Source organism: Aspergillus flavus, chromosome 4, assembly GCF_009017415.1.
Source record: "Aspergillus flavus chromosome 4, complete sequence".
In the NCBI taxonomy this organism is placed as follows: Eukaryota; Fungi; Ascomycota; class Eurotiomycetes; order Eurotiales; family Aspergillaceae; genus Aspergillus; species Aspergillus flavus.
This window is the reverse complement of record NC_092405.1, coordinates 4,176,370-4,197,115: the sequence shown is the minus strand read 5'-3', so window position 1 is coordinate 4,197,115 and position 20,746 is coordinate 4,176,370. Positions and strand designations below refer to the sequence as shown.

The window sequence follows — 20,746 nt, the reverse complement described above, 5'->3', positions numbered from 1 at the left end:
TGCACGAAAGCACGGACCAACAGCGGAACAAAAAAGTTGTCGGCCTTTCCAGAACAATTTATCATTTTTAGCCCAGTCGATCTGAAAATTGCATACATCCTTGAAACCAAGAAGGAGAAAAGACACTCCCAACAACACCTCCAACAGAACCCCTTCACCACAATTGACAAACAAAAAGAAAACATGACAACCCGCAAGAGAAACGAATTCCTCGATCTCGCTCCAAGCGACGACGAAGACAACGACCGCGGCTACGACTCCGAAGCCGCAGAAGAAAGCAAAGCCCGAATTTCCAAGCGCAGACGAACCCAAACCCAAGACGACGAATCCGACCAAAGCGACAACGACTCCGTCGCCTCCGACGAAGATCTAAAACTAAGCAAGAGCAAAGGCAAAGCCAAGAAACCCCAGCAGCGAAGCGAAGAAGATGTTATTAGCGACAACGACGATGAACAACAAGAGACCTCCGGCACCCAGTACTTAGATGTCACAGAACAAGAGACGAAATCGAGCAAGCGCAAACCATTAGATAAGGGCAAGCCGCCGAAGAAGAACAAGACTGGGGTTGTCTATCTTTCGTCTTTACCGCCTTATTTGAAGCCGTTTGCGTTGAAGAGTATGCTTGAGGCGAGGTCGTTCGGGCCGATTACGAAGGTGTTCTTGTCGCCTTCTGTGAGGCCGGCTTCGGCGCCGCGGAGGAGGTCGAATAAGCGGAAGACCTATACGGATGGGTGGGTTGAATTTGCGTCGAAGAAGACGGCTAAGCTTTGTGCGGAAACGTTGAATGCGTCGATTGTTGGGGGGAGGAAGGGGGGTTGGTACCATGATGATGTGTGGAATATGAAGTATTTGAAGGGGTTCAAATGGGGAGATCTGATGGAGCAGGTGCAGAGGGAGAGGCAGGAGAGGGAGGCTAAGCAGCGCATTGAGGATGCTAGGGCCAGGAAAGAGGATAAGGTCTTCCTGCAAGGTGTTGAGACGGGTAAGGTTCTTGATGGGATGCAGAGGAAGAATGAAGAAAAGAAGAAAAGAAAGATGGAGTTTGGTGATGCAGGAGGCCAGCAGACGGAGGAGCTCAAGGTTAGGAGAACATTCAAGCAGAATGAGGTTAAAAAGGGTCGTCATACAATCAAGGACGGTGAAGCTGCTTTGGAGGATGATACAAAGAGGGTGTTGGGGAAGATTTTCTAGTCGATTCATGTACAGTTCTTAAAAGATATCCTTATCAGCGAAACAAGCTTTGTTGGTTAAATATTCTAGCAGATCTGCCTTTGCTATGTACTCGGACCTAACTTTTATACCGCCAAATCAATGTCTCCAAATGAACGCCGGACCCTTGGTGTGAAATCATGATTGTAGTTCGACAGAACTTATTCGTCATCGTTCATGTTCAGCTCATCAAAATCATCAAGCAACTCGTCCATATTGATCTTGGGCACGTCCTCGTCGTCGCTGTCTTCGTCCATCTCCATACCACCGGCATTTTGGTTCTTCCTGGCCTTGTATAGCTCGATAGTGCCCCGCAGCTCTTGGTCTTCCTCAACGTCGCGAAGGAACATTTCGAAATCGGCTTCGAGACGCTCACGTTCCTGTTCCTGCTTGCGGCTTCCACCGGTAGAGGCTTGGAGTGCTTCCTCCTCGTGTTCACGAGCCATACGCTTGACTCGCCAGTTGCGGGACTTGTTCTTCTTGCGGGTGTAGTGCTTCTTGACAAGGACTACATCAGGAATCGTAGAGCTGTATTGGCTACTGGCCTCAATAGCATCATAGTTGGGGTCGTTGAACATCGAGCCAGTCAGATGGTAGCCTAGAACAGAGTCTCCAACATGGAGAATTCCGCCTAGATGAGTACGGGTAAAGTAGGTCTGGTCATTCGAGCCCAAGTCCGACGCACGGGCAACAGTTGCCTCGGCAAGGTGAAATCGCCCGTTTGATCTGCCTACCGGCTCGATATCCATGACGATGAACTCCACCAACTCAGTGACATCCGCGAGGTTCTTGAACGGCGATCTCCAGTAGGTCGCGCCAGGAACCTCGGCTGTCTGAAGTGTGTTGGGATCCAAGAGTTGAATTGTAGTTCCGATCCGGTAGCATAGTGTCAGTGGCGAGATATTACCTATCGACCGGGCTAATTTGATAGGAATAGCAACGAGGTCATCCTTGCAGATAGGAACTATTTCCACCGAGTAGGAGAACTTGTAGGACTTCGTCGATGTATGAATGTCCATAGAGATAAGCTCTGATGCCTTCTTCACCTTGACAGGCACAACTGAAGAAAGGAACTCAACCATCTTCTCTGCATGGCTTCTCTGGCTGAAGTAGAAGTCCAATCCGTCCTTTGCTTCCTTGATATTATTGGTTTCCTGATGCGCGCGGTGACGAAGAATGAGCTGTTCTAGATAAAGGAATGTTCGCTTGTGCGGAACCTTCTGTCGTACTTGCTTCGAAGTGAGTTAGCACAGCTAATACCCTAGGGGAATTGTCAAACTGGCAACTTACCACTGATGCGACCCACGTATGTGGGGAAAACGAACGAAGACAATCGGAACATTGCTGGTAATGTACGACATACTCGACAACAAATGCTTGTTGTAAAATTGTCCCTGCGGCCACCTCCTGTTGAATGGTGATCTTGACTTTGATACGTCTCGAGTGAGGTTCAGTCCAGATGAAACTGGCGTCGATAATCCGGACCTTCGTCAAGCCACGAAGTTTGCGTAGGCATAGCGCCAACAATTCTTTTGACTCAAGCGCTGCACTGACCCAGCTGTTGGGGGGTAGAAGCCATCGCTGTGCAGGGTTAGTGACACCCTAATGACTACTTCCGAGACACACACACCTCACAATCCCTGCAAGTATGGACAACCGCCTCTCTTTGGATACCTTCGGAAATGTCGACGGTCGATCTCACACAGTCTTGACAAAGCGCACCGGCCGCTGTTGTTCCATCGATCGGGGCACCGCAGTTACAACAGAGGATACTAGAATATATGCGTTAGCCATAGCGGGGTAAGATAAGTAGAAAGGAGGTCGGCATACGTTGCAGCTATATGGTCCTGCGCAGCGATAGGGACCGGCGCATCCAAATCCATCGACATATTTGCAAATACCTGCCGCAGACTGATATGACACTGAGACAAAAAGAGATAGGATGAAGTGAACACTAAGGGTTACTGGATTTGTAACTTTTTTTTTTTTGCCGCGGGGAAAGATTTCCGTTTGCTTTGTTTGATTGCTTAATAATGGATGTGTTTGTCATGTTTGCTCTGAGCTTGAGCAGATGTCATCATTTTTTCCGATACCCTTCTCATCCAGCAACACTTTCCCATCTGTAATATACTCGTATGATGCATCGAACTTTGTTGAGGGGCCCCTGGTGTCGACAGGAGGTCATCTTGCCGCTTCGAACCATAACTTCTGCCTCAAAACTTCGTCGGCCTTTTCCTGTACCTTCATCCTACAAGCACAATCCGCGAGCCTTTGCGTCAGTATCCTACCTTGCGTCAGAGCAGCCGTCGCATTCCACGTCCACAGAAGGAAAAGAGATTTCTTCAGACAATGAGCCGTCCAAGCCGACTAGTCATGTTCCATGGTATCTGCAGGAAGACACGCCGGTTTCCGACTCACAGATATCGTCCCGAGATCAAATTCCAGATTTACCAGAGGACCCACCTGCGATTCTTTCCCCATTTCTAGACTATGTGTTCAGAGACCTTGGATTAGATGAACTTAAGCTGATTGACTTACGGGGTCTGGAAACACCTCCTGCTCTTGGCGCAAATGTCATTATGATCATTGGAACGGCCAGAAGTGTGAAGCATCTGAACGTTTCGGCAGACCGTCTCTGTCGCTGGCTGAGGAGCAATTACAAGTTATCCCCATATGCAGATGGGCTACTGGGTCGAAATGAGCTTAAGATCAAGTTGCGACGCAAAGCCCGTCGAGCTAGACTTGCAAGCCGCTCGGGCGTCATGTTCGACGACAAGGATGATGGAATTACCACCGGCTGGATATGTGTGAATGCCGGCGTTGTGGAGGAAAGCCCTGTACTGGAGAAAGACGAAACTTTCGAAGGATTTGGCAAGGTCGGCAGGGGTACGAGGATTGTCGTGCAGATCTTCACGGAGGAGAAGAGGGCCGAAGTCGACCTTGAAAGCCTATGGCAAGGAGCCCTAGACCGCGCCGAACGAGAGAAACAGAAGTATTCCGAGGTCACTCGTAATGCACCTCCTGAAGAGGTTCGTGATTCCAACTCGATATATCTACCATCATCTGACCGTGAATCTGGAAAAGTCCACAGGTCAACAGTAAGCCTCCTATTCGAGCAGAAGAGGCATTTCCACAGCACCCGACCTACCGGCCATCCAAACGGTAGAGAAAATGTCGACAGTGTAGCAAGGCTTATGGCATCGGAACCACCAAGCGGACGCCTTGCTCATGGAGATGTTTTTAGTGCTGGTATTTCTACATACTCCTTATTCCAATATCTTGAAGGCTTGCCAAGTGAGGCCGCTCGACACGAGCTGGGAACTGGTCCAGAAGACCAAGGCTCGACCCTCTTTCTTCAACTTTTCTTTAACCGTTTGTCGACCCTGTCTGCAGAGAAATCAACTGTAGCCCGGGTCAAACTCCTATGCATGGCTATTTCCCGACAACACCCGGCCTACAGTAAAGAAGGGTTATGGACTGCGTTCATGAGATGCACTGCTTCAGGGTATCATGTCTCTGACGATCTTAGCTTCGACGTTGTCTCGACATTGTTGACGGAGTCGCCCCCAGATGACCGCAATAGTGGGTCGTTTTCGCCAGACTCGGACAGAGAACTTGCTGTTCGGGTTTTGGAACATCTCTCCCTTCGTGGTACAAATGTTTTGAATATGAAAGTGTTAAACATGCTACATAGAGCGACTAGTACCGCATCCCCTGAAGTGGCGCAACGAATCTCACGTATTATAAAGACCCTTGACCTACCTTTTGACGCCGACCACTCCCGCGTTCTCATGGCAACGCTCTTTCAAAATCAGGACTATAATGGATTCTGGAAGTTGTGGCGCAAATTGCCTCTGACTAATAGCCCACGTACCGGTGCAGACTATGAGATGCTCTTCCAGCTACATGCCGAATTAGGCGATGAGCTTCGCGCTCGAGACTGCCTGTCAACATGGGTGCCCATGATGGCCCGGGAGGAAACTCCCATTCCTCTGCAGGGGCGGCTCCTGCAGCATGTAAAACAATGCCTTGTTGTGGCAGACCCGGATATTGAACAAAGCGCGGCGAGCGGAGCTACAAGTGACTTGGCGCGAATATGGAACGAGTGCCAAAGAAATATCTAGCCTATGATCATCTTGGCTGTGTTGGACACTAATGCATTCTTGGGGTGCTGTTGGAACATTGGAAATGGATATAATCATTGTATTTTAATAGTCTTGTATAATAACAAACCCTGGTATACTGACAATTTGATGGCACTTACCATATTGGGAACTACGATAAGGGCCAATGCACATGCCGATAAGCCTCGGCTCAATCCGCCCCAAACGCCGTCCGGGTCAAGCACTGCATCCGACTCATCTCCGCATCCTCTGCTATTCCAAACAACAATCAATTCAGCATTAGGAGGAGGATGACTAGCCGATATCCTCGCTATGGAATATTTACCCAGTCTTCAACAGGAATTTGACGAGCTCAAGCCGTCTCTTTTCGGTAAGTTGCAATGCTCTAACGGTTCCGACGACCACCGGCTGATAGCGCAAAGAACTCCTCGCCGAACAGCAACTGTCAGACCTTCTACCTCCATCCATTCGATATATCCTCGCGGTTGCCACTCACCGCCATCCTCGGTATCTTCTGCGGATACTGAACTCTTACGATGAGATCTACGCACTTCTATCTTTGTTAGTTGAGCGATACTATCTCCGCAATTTTGGAGGCTCTTTCACCGAGAACTTCTACTCTCTCAAGCGTGAGCGCGTTCTCCTGACCAAGAATGGTGAAATCCCACGCGCCCAGCTCGGCGCTCCAGGGCCTGTCCGTGAGACACTTAAACTGCGCTCCTCAGATGTGTGGAAGAACCTGCTCATCATGGTCGGTATCCCGTACCTCAAGCGCAAATTAGACGAAGGCTACGATATCCACGCCGCACCCCAGGCGTCGCTGATCATGAGTGGCGGCCCCCGATATGACCCTAATGATGACCTCCCGCCCAACCCAACCATTCGGCAGCGATTGGTCCATTACTACAAGTGGTTCCTTCGAAACGTATACCCGTCCGTCAACGCCGCTTACTACTTCTCTATCCTGGCGTTCAATCTAGCCTACCTATTTGACAACACTAAATATTCTTCTCCTTTCCTTTGGCTCATCGGCACCCGGATTCGCCGTTTGGGCGGTGCCGACCACAAGGCCATTGCAGACATGCTGGAAGCGAAGCCAGCCGCTGGCCCCGGTGGCCGGGGACGCTCCCGCCCAGGCTCCGGTCTGCTAGGCCTACTGAGCCCCCAGAACCTCTACCCTCAACTCCTAACATCTCTACGATACTTCCTCCCCGCATCTATTTTCGCCCTGAAGTTCCTCGAATGGTGGCACGCGAGCGACTTCTCGCGCCAACTAGCCCGCAAAGCAACCGAAGTCCTGGACCTACCGGCTCCAGTCACAAACGGAATGGTCCTCCCATCAGAGAGAAAGAAGCTCGCCGAAGAGAAGGAGAAAAAAAAACAAGAACCCGACTCGCCGACGCGCAAATCGGCCCTGAAATCTTCTCGCAAACGCATCCAACCGCCGATCTCGGCTACTTCATACTTACCTATCTTTACTGTTCCTCTTCCACCGCCGGATTCGGACGCGGCATCTACCTGTCCCATCTGTCTCAACCAGCTGGCAAATCCAACTGCATGCCAGACAGGGTATGTCTTTTGTTATGTCTGTGTCTTCCATTGGCTTAACGGGGAGCATCAAAGACAAATTGACTTCATGAATGGGGAGGGCGCAGGCGCCGCGGGGGAGGATGAGTCTGAAGATGATGAAGCAAAGGGTAGCGATGAGAAGAAAGGTGATGGCCAGGGTCAGAGTAGGGAAGGGAAATGGGAAAGTGGGAAGGGCAGGTGTCCTGTGACGGGAAGAAGAGTGTTGGGTGGCACGGAAGGCCTGAGACGAGTATTGATTTAATACTACTGTACAAACACCCTTTATAGCATATACTACATATGACATGGTCAATTACATACGTTATTAAGGCATACTCTAAGGCTATCTATACGCTCTTGCGGCCTTGATACATTTACATCAAACCCCGAGTCCTTCAATTTGCAGTATACCTCATTCCACCGTAGTACCATATATACACCCCTCATATTAAGTACTTATGCCATAGTAACACTAAGAATAAGAATAAGAACAAGACCAGGGTATAACCTACCAAGAGACCAAACAACCACTCACTCAATGACATACGGCTTCGCCCCCTCCCCAAAGATCAAATGCGGCCTTTCCTTTGCAACCTTCAAAATAGTCTGAGCAAAGACCGAGTTCGCCCATGCAAACCACGGCCTGGTATACTTTTCAATATTATTAACATTGATAGACTCGTGCACGAGACCCAGGAGACTCGAGTTCCGGACAAGATTGATACACTCGATAATCTCGGCATCCGAGTCGGAGGTTTGGGCCTGGATGAGAAGGGACATAGGCCAGGCGTTTTGAAGGCCGACTGTATAGCTTTTGTTAGAAATTGTCTCTCAGTATGATGAGGGGGGGAAAGGAGAGACATACTATGAGGACCACCAATACCATGGAAAGCAGATCCAGTCAGATAATACGGGTTACCGTCCTGACTGAGGACCATCTTCCTGGTATTCTGATAGACCTTGTCATCCTTGTCGACGTAGCCCAAGACGGGGAGCGAAAGGAGAGAAGGAACATTAGCGTCATCCATAAGAATCCGGGATCCGTAACCGTCGACTTCGAACGCAAAGACGTCACCAAACGTGGGGTGATTGACAATGCCGTGTTCGCGGACAGCCTTGTCAAGATTCTCACCTCGATCTTGGAGCTGTTGCGCCAGGTCGGCTTTGCCGCCTGCTTTGCGGAGCACCTCTGCCGTCTTCTTCAGCTGGACAGCCATCATGGCGTTAGGCGGGATGAAGAAGCCGAGGATGGTTGCGTCGTCGCTAGGCCGGAATGCGCTGCGGATGAGCCCAGTTCCGTGGTTCAGGGGGTTGCCGACGCCGGCTAGGTTGAGGGTTTCTGTGCCTAGGGTGGTGGTGCGCTGGAATGTGTACTGGTTTGTGACGAATTGGTCATTGTTGAAGGTTGGCTGTGATTGCGCGTCTAGGACTTTCAGGAGGGTGTCCAGGGCGAGATACCACCTGTCTGTGAGAAACTCGGTTGAACCTGTGTTTTCGTAGAATTCGGTCCCCAGGGCGAGGAAGTTGGCTAGGGAGTCGAGCTCGTACTTGCATTCGAATACGACGGACGGTTCGTATGCCGGGTGGACCTTGTCGTCTTGGCCGTTGTCCGTGGCTTGGATACCGCTGGGTGGAGGCGGCTGGAAGGCGTTGCAGTATGGGGATTGGATGACGAATTCAGCCTGCGTGTTGATGGCTCCTAGGATGAGGTTGTGCAGGTTCTTATCTTTCTTGGCTAGAGCCTGGTAGCCGGACAATTGGTTTGTGGAGTCGCGCAACCATTCTGCGTTGATGTCGCCTGTTACCACGAAGGTCTGGGGGCCGTTCCATTGCGAACCGGCTCTTTTGGCCCTTCGTGAGGGTTGCGCGGAGGTGCCGTCTGTGTGCCATCTGATGGTTGTGTCTAGGGTGTTGGGGAAGGCGTTCTTGAATAATTGGGCAAGATCTTTGTCCTCTATACGCGATGTGATATCTTCAATGACCTGTTCTACTGCTGGGGAGCTGAAGGTGCGACATTCTTGTGCTGGTCGTTGGAAGGGTAGGTTCAAAGGACCTCCGCTGTATGGGGGGCTGCGGGGAAGAGGTACTTAGCATGAGGAAGATGTCTGCGATCGCGAGATCATATAGAGAACTTACTGTGGTGCTGTGGAGTATGTGAGATAGTCCGGACAGGCCCGTCGCAGAATTGCAGGGTCGTCACGTAGTCCTGCAGAGCCCTGTGCGTTCCAGCAAGCCGCAAGGGCGACGATCAGCGCTGCTGAGGAGCGCGTCATGATGGACGGAGCTGTAGAAGGTGAATTTTGTGTTTCAGGGTGTTGCGTATATATGAAGCTTGCGATCCGCCTGGAACAACGATCGGAGACTATGGATAGTGGTGACAGAAGTTGGCAGCTGAGAGATGTGTTGTCCCTTGTAAATTAAATGCCAAGCGGAAGGTGGAATGCGGAGAAGCTCGAAAACGGAGGGTCAGTCTTGTTTATATGCTGCTGTATCTCAAATAAACACTCAATATCGGAGGGGTCACCCTCTCGGAGAATTTCCGAATAGCCTGGGAGACATGAAAGGTCACATCGCATTGTCACTGTTACACTGGGAAGAGAAGGACTGACTGTCGATCTCTCCATAGTCGGGGATACTAATGAGGTTTTAGTTGAATCTTCCCCGCAAATAAAGATTTAATAGCTTCGGGAGGATCGGCATATCAAAAGGATAGATGGCAATGGATCTGTCAATTCTGTAGAATACCTCACAGTATAATTCAGAATTATAGATTGATGTTCATTTGTTATAGTAGCAATGCTCCACTAATTCTCCAGATGTCTGTCATACTATCCTGATCCATCATCCCCGCATTAAATGAAGTGGATACTACGGACTTCGATATGCCGAGTGGAACCAACAAAGGAACCACGTTGATGGTTATACTTCTATTATTCGAGGTAATGCGGATATGCAGGCTTGCAAATATGCTAACTGGTATACACAAATCCCCCCGACCACTTACTTCTTGCCGAAAAATGACATGATATTGCCCTGTCCTTTACCCGCAGGCTTTCCCTTGAGCGCACTCACAGCTGGCTTCTTTTTAGGTGGCGGCGCAGGCTCATCCTCGGAGAACGACTCCCACGATGGCTCCTCAACAGTCACTGAGCAGCAGTGGTTAGCTAAAATTCCTCTACAACCAACGAGCGCCTTACCTAAGTAGCCTTCATCATCCTTGCGGACTTGCTTCTTCATCACTTGACGCCTGCCGCGACGTCGACCTCCCTGGACTGTTATCTCTTCCTTGAGCTCCGGCTTTTTCGGAGGTGGCTGATCAATGGGTTTGGATTCTCCTGGTGGCTCTGTAGCATCGGGCATTTCTTCGTCTTCATCTTCATCTGTGTGTGGTCAGTTTATGCCAAGTGCTTAAGAAGCTATGGTGCCATACCATCATCCTCCATCATTTGCTTCAGCTTCTCTTCGCGTTCCTTCCGACTTTCGCGAGTTGCAGCGGCTGAGGAGGCAGACTTTCCACTGTCGGGGAAGAGCTCTTCCGGTTCTTCGTCGGCATCATCGTCATCACCGAAAACTATATCTATCTGTCAATATCTCTGAATGTATCTAAGCACCAAAGATCAGACTACTAACCATCCTCGGCACCACTAGGCTCGGCCTAAACTCTATTAGTATAGTTACCAGGATCACAAAGGAAGCTATACTGACCGATTCTGCCGGCGTTGCCGATTCTTCCTTCTTCTGCTTCGGCTTTGCCTTTGCAAAGGAGCTGAAGAGGTTGCTCTTTTCTCGCTTCAACGGAGCGGCCTTTTCAGTAGGTTTGGATGCTGTCGAGGGTGTACTTTCCCGTGTGGACGCTTGCTCGGATGCCGCAGTTTCTTCCTTCTTTGGCTCTGGTTTGATCTGGGACGAAGTAGCTTCACTTGGCCGTTTCGAGGGTATAGTAGGCTTCGATTTAGTAGCAGCTGGTGCTGGGGGCGGCCGTGAGCCTGTTCTCCGCTGTTCGCATATCAGAACCAATCCTCTTATGAACGCAATCGCCCAGGGCAAGAAATACCTTGACATTCTTATTTTGAATCATGCCCCACTGCCCTCCGTATTCCAAAGGATCCTCTTGAGAATGGTTGCTCACAGTCTCGCGACTGACATCCGTCAAGACATTGAGATCCTGCAACACCGTCTGCTGCAGGCTGTAGATATATATAGACGATATCGACTCAAAAGTGGTTTTTGCATCTGATGAGTAGCATTAATAGTTGCTCACTCGAGTCCAGCATGAGAGACTAATGGCGCCCTACCTTCTAAGTCCTCCTCCCGTACCAGTAGAACGGAAGCTGTAGCGACAGTATCCGGAGCCGAATCTTGATTGGGCATCGAGCTGCTCAGGTACGGACTGCTCGGGAATACATCGTCTCTGTTATCTTCGCCATTGGTATGGCCATTCGTAGCAGGTGCTGGCGCTTTCTGAACGCCCGTAATAATGTAAGTCGCATTCACGCTCTGCGGTTTCTTGTTGTTCTCATTGTGATGGAAATCGTATAACATCCTTCGCCCAATTAGTCGCAACTCAGTCCAAGTGACCAACTTATAACCCACTGTTTCGCCAAAGTACTATGCACCCTCAAAGCCCGACTCAGCGAGCGGAAAGTGACCTGCGCAAAGGGAACTCGTCAGCCAATAGTGAATATCACAACGTCGCAAAGATAAAAAACACAACATACCGTCCGGCGCTCATTGAGAACATTCTCGGCCAGATACCTCTTATAATCGGCGACAGCCATTTTATCCAGAGCGCTTGATCATACGACAGAATGATGGGGGAGCAAATAAGTGTCGACGCGTCCAAACCACTTAACGCGTCTAAGTCAGCGGGTCTTGGCGGCCTTCCCAAATAGTTCAACTAATTACTACTCTTTCAAGTACCTTGTGTTGCGGCGAACCTCAACTCCTCCGTCTCGCCACGTACGTACCCCTCTTTCTTCCTGTCCTTATATTCTCGTTCTGCTCCCGCACCTATGGAGCAGACGTTTGACCTCCCCGACTCGACCGACTGGCTCGGAACGCCGTTGTCGCTTCTGACGCCACTCGAGTCCGCGCTCCGCTGCCAGGTGTGCAAGGACTTTTTCGACAACCCCGTTATTACCTCGTGCTGTCATACGTTTTGCTCACTGTGTATCCGGCGGTGTTTGAGCACGGAGGGGAAATGTCCAGCTTGTCGAAGTTCGGACCAGGAATTGAAATTGCGGCGGAATTGGGCGGTCCAAGAACTTGTCGAGGCGTTTCAGAATGCAAGACCTAGTGTGTTGGACCTGGCTAAACGCGCTGCAACTGAAGATCGAGAAGATGCAGAAGTAGGAACGGCGCAACCTGCTTCGAAGAAGAGGAAGGTCGATGAGCGGAATGGGTCAAATAGTGAGGTTTCGGAGGGGAGACAGACGCGGTCACGAACTAAAGGCGTGGAGCGGCAAACTGAACCTGCAACTATGGACGTAGTTGAGGATAGCCAGGATGAAGAATATGTGCCTGGTAGGTTCTTCTATATATGCAGCGGCTTTAGAGTAAAGTCTAATGAGCTCTGGTTAGAGGACGGCCTGGTTGCGTGCCCAATTTGCAATCGGAGGATGAAGAACGAAGCAGTCTTTCAACACTTAGATAATTGCACCGGAGATCCAGTCCCGCCGAAAAAGATATCATTTGGGTAAGGTCTAGATGGATTTTCTATACTCTAAATGTACTAACCCGAGTCATAGCTCATTGCAGCCCATGTCGCCTGCTTCGCGAACACTGAACAAAGCGCCCGAGAGACTCCCCACAATAAACTATTCTTTATTAAAAGACAATGTGCTCCGGAAAAAGCTTAAAGATTTGGGAATACCGAACTGGGGCCCACGGCCCCTACTGCAAAGACGTCACACCGAGTGGATGAACTTATGGAACGCTAACTGCGACTCCAAAACGCCAAAGTCCAAGCGTGAATTATTACATGAATTGGGTGTCTGGGAACGCACACAGGGCGGTAGTGCACATCCCTCTGCTGAGTCTGCTGGCTCCGTTATGCGTAAAGACTTTGATGCAACCGCATGGTCGACCACCCATGAAAGCGACTTCAAGCAGCTGATTGCAAACGCTCGAAAGCGAAGCGATGCTTTAGTTCGCACGACCATCCCGTCTGCAGCCCCGGCTCAATCGCAAGAATCACCCACAGTTGAGCAACCAGTGGAGGCTACAATTCCAACGAATATGCAGAAGCCGGAACAGCCACTCGTAGATCTCACAAGTGCCGCCTATCCTAAAATTCAACACGCACAGGAGCCCGGTGAAAGTGAAGAGCCTTATACGCTTCCTGGATAAACTGTCCATCCCAATGCGCATTCTTTCTTTGTCGTGTAGATATACCTTGGCTAGAACCTTCTCGCCGATAGAGATGCTTTATACCTCACTGTGCCGCGGTACTGGGGTTCTCTTCTACTGACATCCGGGAAAGCCTTTCCTCTAATTCGGAATCCAGATTTTGCTCTGAGCCTGCGATGCGTGCGGCCTCCTTAGCCTTTTGTTCGAGGTTGTCGAGTTCGGCGAGCTTCTGACGAGTCTTTTCTGCTTCCTCCTCTTCCACAGCTTGTCGTTCCTTGTTCTCTAGCTCCTCGAGCTCCTCGTCTATCTCTGCCTCGTCGACCTGGGGACCAGCCTCGTTCATTATGTTTCCAATCTCGTCCACCTTGGACATCTCCTCGCGCAATTCATCAACCACATCTTCGACCCTCTCGGCGCCACCAATCTGAGTATTGAGGCCACGAAGAACACCAGTACTTGCCTCCATCACTTGGACGTATTCAATCTGGCTAGTCGCTTGCTCGATCTTAGAGTAAACTTCCTCTAGCTGTGCCAGGGTATCTAGTCTCTGTTGCAGGTTACGTTCGGCCAGCTTCTTAGACCGCACCGCTGAAAGGGCAGATATCCTGTTCTTGTTATGCAAAGCTGCCTTTGCGGCTGAGTTCAATTCAGAGATTTTGTTTTCTAATCCTTCCACTTGTTTCGTCATAGTTGCCATGAGCGCTTTGATAGAGGCGATGGTGCTATCTTGCTGGGTAATTTCCCTCGGAGCATCATTTGAGGGTCGGAACTTGATTGTCTGGTGAATGGTTAGTGTGTCGAAGCGCATATAGAGGCCATTATACATACCTTGCCATCATATGCAATGGCTCCGCTGTCGCGGGATAAATATAACAATAGAACATCAAAGTCTGCTTCTGATAGCTCGCTGTCTTGATTTAGGGTTGTTCCAAATTCGCTCACAAAGCTTTCCTTAGAATAAACGAGGTCAGTGTTCGACGGACTCCGACCCATAACTTTCTTCACTATTCCTCCTGCAGCCTCCTGTTCTACAGTTAGCACTTCAACCACACCCTTTTCAACAGCAAAGCCCATACCTTAAGGTTCTCCACCAAAACCCACTCCTGGCCCTGTAAAACAGGCGAAGAGTCATCCGTCCCGACAACAACACCCTTCAACTGCTTCAACCCCCAGCTCATCACATTCCACGGATTTAAAACACCCGGATCAATAAGCCGCCACTGCGGCTTCTGCAAAATGGCCGGATTAACCCTATACACCTGCAACGGCACAATCGTCCGGTTCTGCATCGCCTCTTCCTAAAACACCCAAAACACACATTAGGACACCCGTATCTTGCACAGAGAAACAAAAACAAACAAACAAAGAAAGAAAGAAAGACATACCAAAACAGCCCCAAGCGCCACCGGCTGCCCCCATTCCGGGATCTCCAGATCCCGCAACAGCGACTTATCAGCGCGGAGAATCAGATGGTCACTTTTCCGCATTGCCCCCTTAGACGGTGTCGAGAGTTGGCCGTGTGAGGAGGAGATATAGCCGTGCTTTGCGGCTTTGGTTAGTGCTTGTTCCCATGCTGCGACGTTGACGGCGTAGCCGTCGGGGTTGGTTTTGCGGTGTATGGCGAAGTCGGAGTAGAGGGATGGGAGTCGGTTTCTGGTAACAAATTCGATTAGCGTTGGTTCTTGTCGATTGGAAGGGTTTAGTGGTGTGAGTTTTCATACTTCCGGAATGCATCCTGTGATAGAATGAAGTTGAGAAGGTCGTTCATGTTGAGGATGGATAGGGTTTGTGATCCTGGGGTATAGTGATAATAGAGTCTTTGGTGTCCAATTGCGATAAAAGGCTAGATAAGGCTCTGGTTTCTGGAGGCTGCCGAGCCGAACTGCTCTGATGCAGGTGGGTTGTTAACAAACCGTAGTAGTTGTTTGTTACTGGAGTGATCATTGATATGGACCGATAAGACCAACACACGTGATGTGGCTATGCCTGATTAGTATAGCTACGCCTAGCTCTTCATGTGATGCGCAGTATATAGCCCTGTCGCTGTCCATATGACATATATAAAGCTAATGGTTTGATGGACTGGGAACATGGAATGAAAGCCGAACAATGTAAAAATGTTTCTGCTATGTACCATTGACATTGTCTTTGTCGGCCGGAAAGCATCTTGTGTAACGGCTCAGACTGCATGAATGAACTGACATCATCACTACGGCTCATGAATTGTGGTGTCTGAGATTGTTATTCTTTTGCCTCATGCAAAATAGGTATTCTTCGTACTTAGATAGATACCCTTCTCGGGCATTTACCAAAGAAGTCTCTCAGACATAAAAATAATTAAATTGGTCATGTGTCTATCAAATGCCCTTTCTTTGTACGCCCATATATTAGCCATTGCATCCTTAAGCTCGTTCAAAATCGTCATTTGCAGGATTATCATCATCTCTCGCTCCTTGAGTAGAGCTAAGACCGCCTGAGTCCATCGGATTAGCGATCAGCGATTTCCGATTCTTCCGCTTGTCTAGCTTTTCACTCGTCTCCTCGGGTTCGAAAACGTCTAGAGGATCGGCTGTCGCCGCCTCGTCTCCAGTGTCTAAGCCTCTAGACTCGAGATATTCAACCTTCACTGCATGTCTCAGGTTATCAACGAAAGCTTGCATCTCCGGTATAGGAAACGCGCCGTTGCTGTCCAAAACATCTGCATAGAGGCGTTCGGCCTCTTCGAGAGACGCAGAGGCCAGTGATGGCTTCCCTAGTCTGAGCCATCGGTCCGCAGCGAGAACACTCCACATGCCAGCTTTTCGATGCCGTGAGCCAAATCTGACTCCGTTGATTGCATTTCGGGAGGCGTAGCAGGCTGAAATCCTTTCGCTGAGGAGCGCTTGGCCGATAGAGCCGACTAAACTCAGGTCCATGGCCCGCATGGCCCATCTAGCCGCACTTTCGATTCCAGAACCTCCACGAGACTTCAGTAATTCCATGGACAAGGAGAGACAACGTAAGGCATTGGGTGCATCTGAGCATCTTGTAAGGTAGGAATAACAGGCAGTTTCAATCATCTGATCAATATCATTGATTTTCGATTTTCCAGGCATGGAAAGAGGGTTCAGAAGCATGCTCACAGCACACATTTCATGGACGCCAGCATGATACTTCCACGCTTTGTCATTCGCATAGTCTGACCGGAGGAGTTCGTAGGTGGATGCCGATAACTTCCAATCCCGCAGCATGAAGGCAAAGTCCGCCATCTTTCGGAGAATGGCCTCGGGTACATCGGGCTTGTAGAAGCCATGAGCAAGGTCGTAGTTTCCACTGGTTCCACCACCGGAGCCAATAAGGCTAGATCGAGAGCCAGACCCGAAACCTGCCCATCGTCGAGACATTGACATGAAACGGCCACTGATGCCACGCCTTCGTGATGCTACCTGATCATTCCAAACAGTTACTCGATTCTCCATATAGGGTATCACGGATTGAGCGACCAACTCCCGGACGAAGGCTTTGATGGCAGTGACATCGGACTCGAAAAGATACGGCTGACCATCTGTATCTAGATCGACTAGAGGCTCTATTCGCTGTTAGATCCAGTGCATTAAAGCAACTTATAAAGTTTTTGAACCCTACCTGATCGACCTGACAGGCGTTCTGTAGGTGAAAGCCATTCGGCTTCGGGCACCTGGCAGCTGTCGTCATCAGTCACAACACATTGGTTGCTGCGTAGCCTCAAGAGATGACAATGCAAGCCAAAGTGACGTTTCATTTGGTCGTAGAGTTTCGTTGATTCCGTGATGTCATCGCGATCCTCGTCATGAACCAAGACATAGTACCGGAGGTACTCGGGGTGAACCCACTCCGGTAGCTTCCTATCTCCATTGCTGGTGTCCGCATATAGCCGTCGTAGCGTTTCAAGAGGCGATGTGTTTCGTGAGCTAATGGCGATAACGCTCGCCACGGGGTGGCGGAATGTCTCATGCGGGGTCGGAGAAGAGACTGATAGCAGCTGACGCAGAAATGATTTATATAATGGGGATGTTGTAGGAAAACTGAGAAAATCTTTTGGCCGTAGTATACCTCCCAGTGGATCATCTGGTGATTCCAATTGCCTCTCTAGCGCTTCCTCTAATTGTGTCAGAGGCGGCGCTCTCGGTTCAGAGGAGACCTGTGGGTTGCCCCCTAAGTCGACAAACCGGACCCCATAATCTTCCCAGCCACGACTTGCCCCTACACTATCGCGAACCACAATCTTCCCAGGAACAGTCTCTCCAAAAGGGCGAATTAGCTCCCAAAAGCCGCCCGCGAAGCCTTTTTGTCTGACTAGTTCATCAGTATCGACCGACGAGTAAACCCCGACTACCGGGGAGAATGAGCGTATAATCAAAGAGCGTATATCTTCAGAACCATCCAGTCGTCCTTCCGTCGGAGAACCCAGTGACGATCGGGTCAATTGCGGCGTTGACGATCTTATAGATCGAGCATGGGGCGATGCGGATCTAATCGGCAGCTCCGCAGCGGTGGCCGATAGAGGGGGTTGCGTGGGGGACGTGGCAATTCTTGAGTCTACTAGGTCCGAATCTAGATTTGGAGACGAATCGCGGCGTTGATCTGGATATCTCGTCTTGGATGCGACTCGCGGAACGCCGGGCGAGAAGGACGGCGGAGGTCTGACCGGAGCAGCATCTCCGGGCGATGTCATGGACTCCGAGTGGATGGCGAAGCGGGACTTATAGAAATTGAAGGGACTTTAGAGCCCATGGACCGAAGCTATAAAGAGAAAGAGGGGGTGGGTGGGGGGAATGCACGTAGGAGCGGTCAGTATTGAAGTAACACGTGGGTTTGGAGAGAAGGGAGAAAGTGGAAGACGGAGATTGAGGGAGGAGGGATGTTGTTGACGGGATGGAGGCCAAGTCACCGCGGCAGAAACAACAACGCAACGTGATACAATAGTAATTAAATTTAGCAAATGGAGGATTCAGGTAGTCAAGGTAGACTCATAGGTACGGAAAATATGTTCTATCTGGACAAAGAGACACATAAGTAATTATAGTTGAAACTCAAAAACCTGCAAGGGGGACTAAAGTTCATTCACGTTCAATTACTTTTCCTGAAATGCTTGACCAGGACCAAATGATCTCAAATGCCGACAAGGCGGAAGGCGGTGGTCCCTGCTACCTGATCGCAAAGTATAAAAAGACGGGCAGAATGACTGAAGTCATCAATGCGGGCACCGACAACAAACTCATAGAGTCATACTGTAACTTCCTTCTGTCATGGAAACGATCCATGTTCAAACCCACTTCTTTACGCATTCTTCCTGAGATATATCAGTTCAGCCCCACCCAGCAATTTCTGCGAACTGTCTATGTTTCCACTCAATCTACAAGATTCCCGACTAATACCAGAAGCACCCCACTAGTATTAAACCCACCGATCTGTCCCTGGCGCCAAACTGTGTGCAATTATTCCATGAACCACAAGAAACCTAGAAATTCTTCCCCTGAGAGAGCTACCAAAAGGAGACGCATATCTTCCCCTATCTCGCGCAAGAACCCTTCTGACGAAATGACCGCGACACCCGATCAGACGCATCCTATAATCCAGCTCACGCCCATCGAGAACACCCTGAAATCCCTCCTCCTAGATGTCGCAGACTACATACGAGAACGGTCGATTGCAGAAGGAGGCAATGCAGTGGACACCCCACGCACGGTACTGCGTTTTACAGGAGGCTGGGTGCGGGACAAGCTGCTCGGCATCGATAGCCATGACATCGATGTGGGCATCAATAACATGACAGGCTACCAGTTCGGTCTCCTGCTTAAGGACTACTTGGATATTCCCGAGAATCTGCAGAAGTACAAGAAAAACCACAACAATGGCCAGCTCAAGGACGCTATCGTCAGTCTTCATAAAATTGAAGCTAATCCGGAGAAGTCAAAGCATCTGGAAACGGTCACTACTAAGATCTTTGGGCTAGATATCGATTTGGTTAACCTACGGAAGGAAACCTACTCGGATGATAGTCGCAATCCCCAGATGGAGTTTGGTACGGCCGAGGAGGATGCAATGCGCCGGGATGCAACCATCAATGCCCTCTTTTACAATTTGAACGAGTCCAAAGTAGAGGATTTTACTAGGAGGGGCTTTCAAGATATGAGAGACCAAGTAATCCGAACACCAATGGAGCCGTATCAAACCTTTAAGGATGACCCATTACGTGTACTGCGACTCATTCGGTTTGCCAGCCGATTAGGATATCGCATCGATGAAGATACGGAAAATGCTATGAAAAACAAGGATATCAGTGAAGCACTTAAACTGAAGATCAGTAGAGAGCGAGTGGGGACTGAGATGACGAAGATGCTCAAAGGTAATATGTTCTCTGATTTACAACCATGGTTTACACACTCACAACATACAGGTCCTGATCCCCGAGGTGCTCTACAATTTATTGACCGCCTTGAATTATATCCAACAATTTTTGCAAACCACCAAGATGATGTCGGCGTGGATACATCTTCTTGGGCTCCTGCATACAATGCGCTGCAGAAGTTATTACACCCCAACAACAACTCGATACCTATTGCACGTGTACGCGACCTGCTTATTCGCGACGCTCAAGAAGCTTATTATGCTTGGGTGATTGCCGCATTCGCACCCTGGTCTACGGTGCCAGATCGCGTGGCGCAAGGGCCAAAACCAAGGCCACCTCCTGCCCGCGCGGCGGAAGTCGCTAGGGATAGCCTTCGTTCTGATAACAAAACGATCAACTTGCTCCGTGATGCGGCTCGTCATTGGCGCTCTATCGTGGACGTGAAATCCTCACTTCTGCAAGGGCGTATGAGTGGCACCGCGGCCGAAATTCGACAGCAAATTGGATTGCACATCCGTACATGGAGCAAGGACTGGAGACTTTGCTGTACCTTGGCCATCTTGCAAGAAGTTGCGCAAGGAGGCGAGTTCAACAAAGGTGAGAGTTTCCCGTTTATCCTTGGCTTTCCAATCGTACTTACTCGTATGTGCTTGGCAGTGATCCAAGAGTACAATCAGTTTCTCTCATACCTCGTAGAACACGACCTGGAAAACGTCTACGACATGAAACCCATCGTGAACGGGGTTGAAATTGCCCAGAACCTTGCATCTCCGAAAGGACCGTGGATGAGCAAGGCTTTGGACATGGTGATTAAGTGGCAGCTCCTACACCCAGAGATCACAGATAAGGCCAAGGCGTTGGAAGAAGTGTCAAGTCGAAAGGAAGAGCTTGACATACGCTCGAAGTGATGGAACCAACCTAAAACAAGATATCCACCTAGCGCAGTAGAAAACCATGCAATAGCTACCAAAATTACAATCTGCATGGTGACGAATGTATGGAGCAGGATATAGTCTCCTTTGTTGCATAATTAAGGAACAGGGTTTCCCAAGAAAGCAAGAAGTGGAGCGGAGACCAGGCACAATAGCGTCATAAAGCAGCCGTGACTGCCCATTGACGTAAGATC

General features: G+C 49.7%; 9 protein-coding genes across 9 annotated transcripts; 4 read left to right on the top strand and 5 right to left on the bottom strand.

Annotated features, from left to right (window-relative positions):
* The first annotated feature begins 8 nt into the window (after positions 1 to 8).
* On the top strand, positions 9 to 1,219 carry F9C07_2284025 (pre-rRNA-processing protein esf2). Its single transcript, XM_041286106.2, has one exon. The coding sequence runs from the start codon at positions 184 to 186 to the stop codon at positions 1,189 to 1,191; it is 1,008 nt and encodes a 335-aa protein (XP_041146808.1). The 5' UTR covers positions 9 to 183; the 3' UTR covers positions 1,192 to 1,219.
* F9C07_2159881 (NMD protein affecting ribosome stability and mRNA decay) lies at positions 1,220 to 3,180 on the bottom strand. The gene is made up of 4 exons (XM_041292412.2): positions 3,040 to 3,180; positions 2,840 to 2,981; positions 2,500 to 2,790; positions 1,220 to 2,441 (listed from the first exon to the last, which is right to left on the bottom strand). The coding sequence occupies exons 1-4, from the start codon at positions 3,096 to 3,098 to the stop codon at positions 1,371 to 1,373; spliced, it is 1,563 nt and encodes a 520-aa protein (XP_041146807.1). The 5' UTR covers positions 3,099 to 3,180; the 3' UTR covers positions 1,220 to 1,370.
* F9C07_2222022 (Pex12 amino terminal region-domain-containing protein) lies at positions 3,181 to 10,122 on the top strand. Its single transcript, XM_041292399.2, has 6 exons — positions 3,181 to 4,238; positions 5,673 to 5,703; positions 5,756 to 7,705; positions 7,768 to 8,972; positions 9,039 to 9,878; positions 9,992 to 10,122. The coding sequence occupies exons 1-3, from the start codon at positions 3,345 to 3,347 to the stop codon at positions 7,162 to 7,164; spliced, it is 2,334 nt and encodes a 777-aa protein (XP_041146805.2). The 5' UTR covers positions 3,181 to 3,344; the 3' UTR covers positions 7,165 to 7,705; positions 7,768 to 8,972; positions 9,039 to 9,878; positions 9,992 to 10,122.
* F9C07_10342 (uncharacterized protein) lies at positions 7,434 to 9,175 on the bottom strand (the record flags this gene model as incomplete). Its single annotated transcript, XM_041292411.1, has 3 exons — positions 7,434 to 7,705; positions 7,768 to 8,972; positions 9,039 to 9,175. 3 exons carry the CDS (start codon positions 9,173 to 9,175, stop codon positions 7,434 to 7,436), a joined length of 1,614 nt encoding a protein of 537 aa, XP_041146804.1.
* F9C07_2233227 (DNA polymerase subunit Cdc27) lies at positions 9,903 to 11,680 on the bottom strand (the record flags this gene model as incomplete). The annotated part of the gene is made up of 9 exons (XM_041292410.1): positions 9,903 to 10,048; positions 10,100 to 10,282; positions 10,333 to 10,473; positions 10,533 to 10,557; positions 10,608 to 10,898; positions 10,957 to 11,135; positions 11,198 to 11,445; positions 11,496 to 11,551; positions 11,621 to 11,680. 9 exons carry the CDS (start codon positions 11,678 to 11,680, stop codon positions 9,903 to 9,905), a joined length of 1,329 nt encoding a protein of 442 aa, XP_041146803.1.
* A 234-nt stretch (positions 11,681 to 11,914) lies between these two features.
* F9C07_2233226 (postreplication repair E3 ubiquitin-protein ligase rad18) lies at positions 11,915 to 13,250 on the top strand (the record flags this gene model as incomplete). The annotated part of the gene is made up of 3 exons (XM_041292398.1): positions 11,915 to 12,425; positions 12,483 to 12,597; positions 12,650 to 13,250. The coding sequence occupies 3 exons, from the start codon at positions 11,915 to 11,917 to the stop codon at positions 13,248 to 13,250; spliced, it is 1,227 nt and encodes a 408-aa protein (XP_041146802.1).
* Positions 13,251 to 13,335: 85 nt separating this feature from the next.
* On the bottom strand, positions 13,336 to 15,018 carry F9C07_2107138 (Snf7-domain-containing protein; the record flags this gene model as incomplete). Its single annotated transcript, XM_041292409.1, has 5 exons — positions 13,336 to 14,028; positions 14,079 to 14,273; positions 14,327 to 14,548; positions 14,636 to 14,903; positions 14,972 to 15,018. The coding sequence occupies 5 exons, from the start codon at positions 15,016 to 15,018 to the stop codon at positions 13,336 to 13,338; spliced, it is 1,425 nt and encodes a 474-aa protein (XP_041146801.1).
* Positions 15,019 to 15,652: 634 nt separating this feature from the next.
* On the bottom strand, positions 15,653 to 17,943 carry F9C07_2067856 (ER-golgi trafficking TRAPP I complex 85 kDa subunit-domain-containing protein; the record flags this gene model as incomplete). The annotated part of the gene is made up of 2 exons (XM_041286100.1): positions 15,653 to 16,818; positions 16,875 to 17,943. 2 exons carry the CDS (start codon positions 17,941 to 17,943, stop codon positions 15,653 to 15,655), a joined length of 2,235 nt encoding a protein of 744 aa, XP_041146800.1.
* Positions 17,944 to 18,356: 413 nt separating this feature from the next.
* F9C07_10347 (tRNA nucleotidyltransferase) lies at positions 18,357 to 20,528 on the top strand (the record flags this gene model as incomplete). The annotated part of the gene is made up of 3 exons (XM_071507389.1): positions 18,357 to 19,617; positions 19,669 to 20,223; positions 20,278 to 20,528. The coding sequence occupies 3 exons, from the start codon at positions 18,357 to 18,359 to the stop codon at positions 20,526 to 20,528; spliced, it is 2,067 nt and encodes a 688-aa protein (XP_071366704.1).
* Between the last annotated feature and the right edge of the window lie 218 nt (positions 20,529 to 20,746).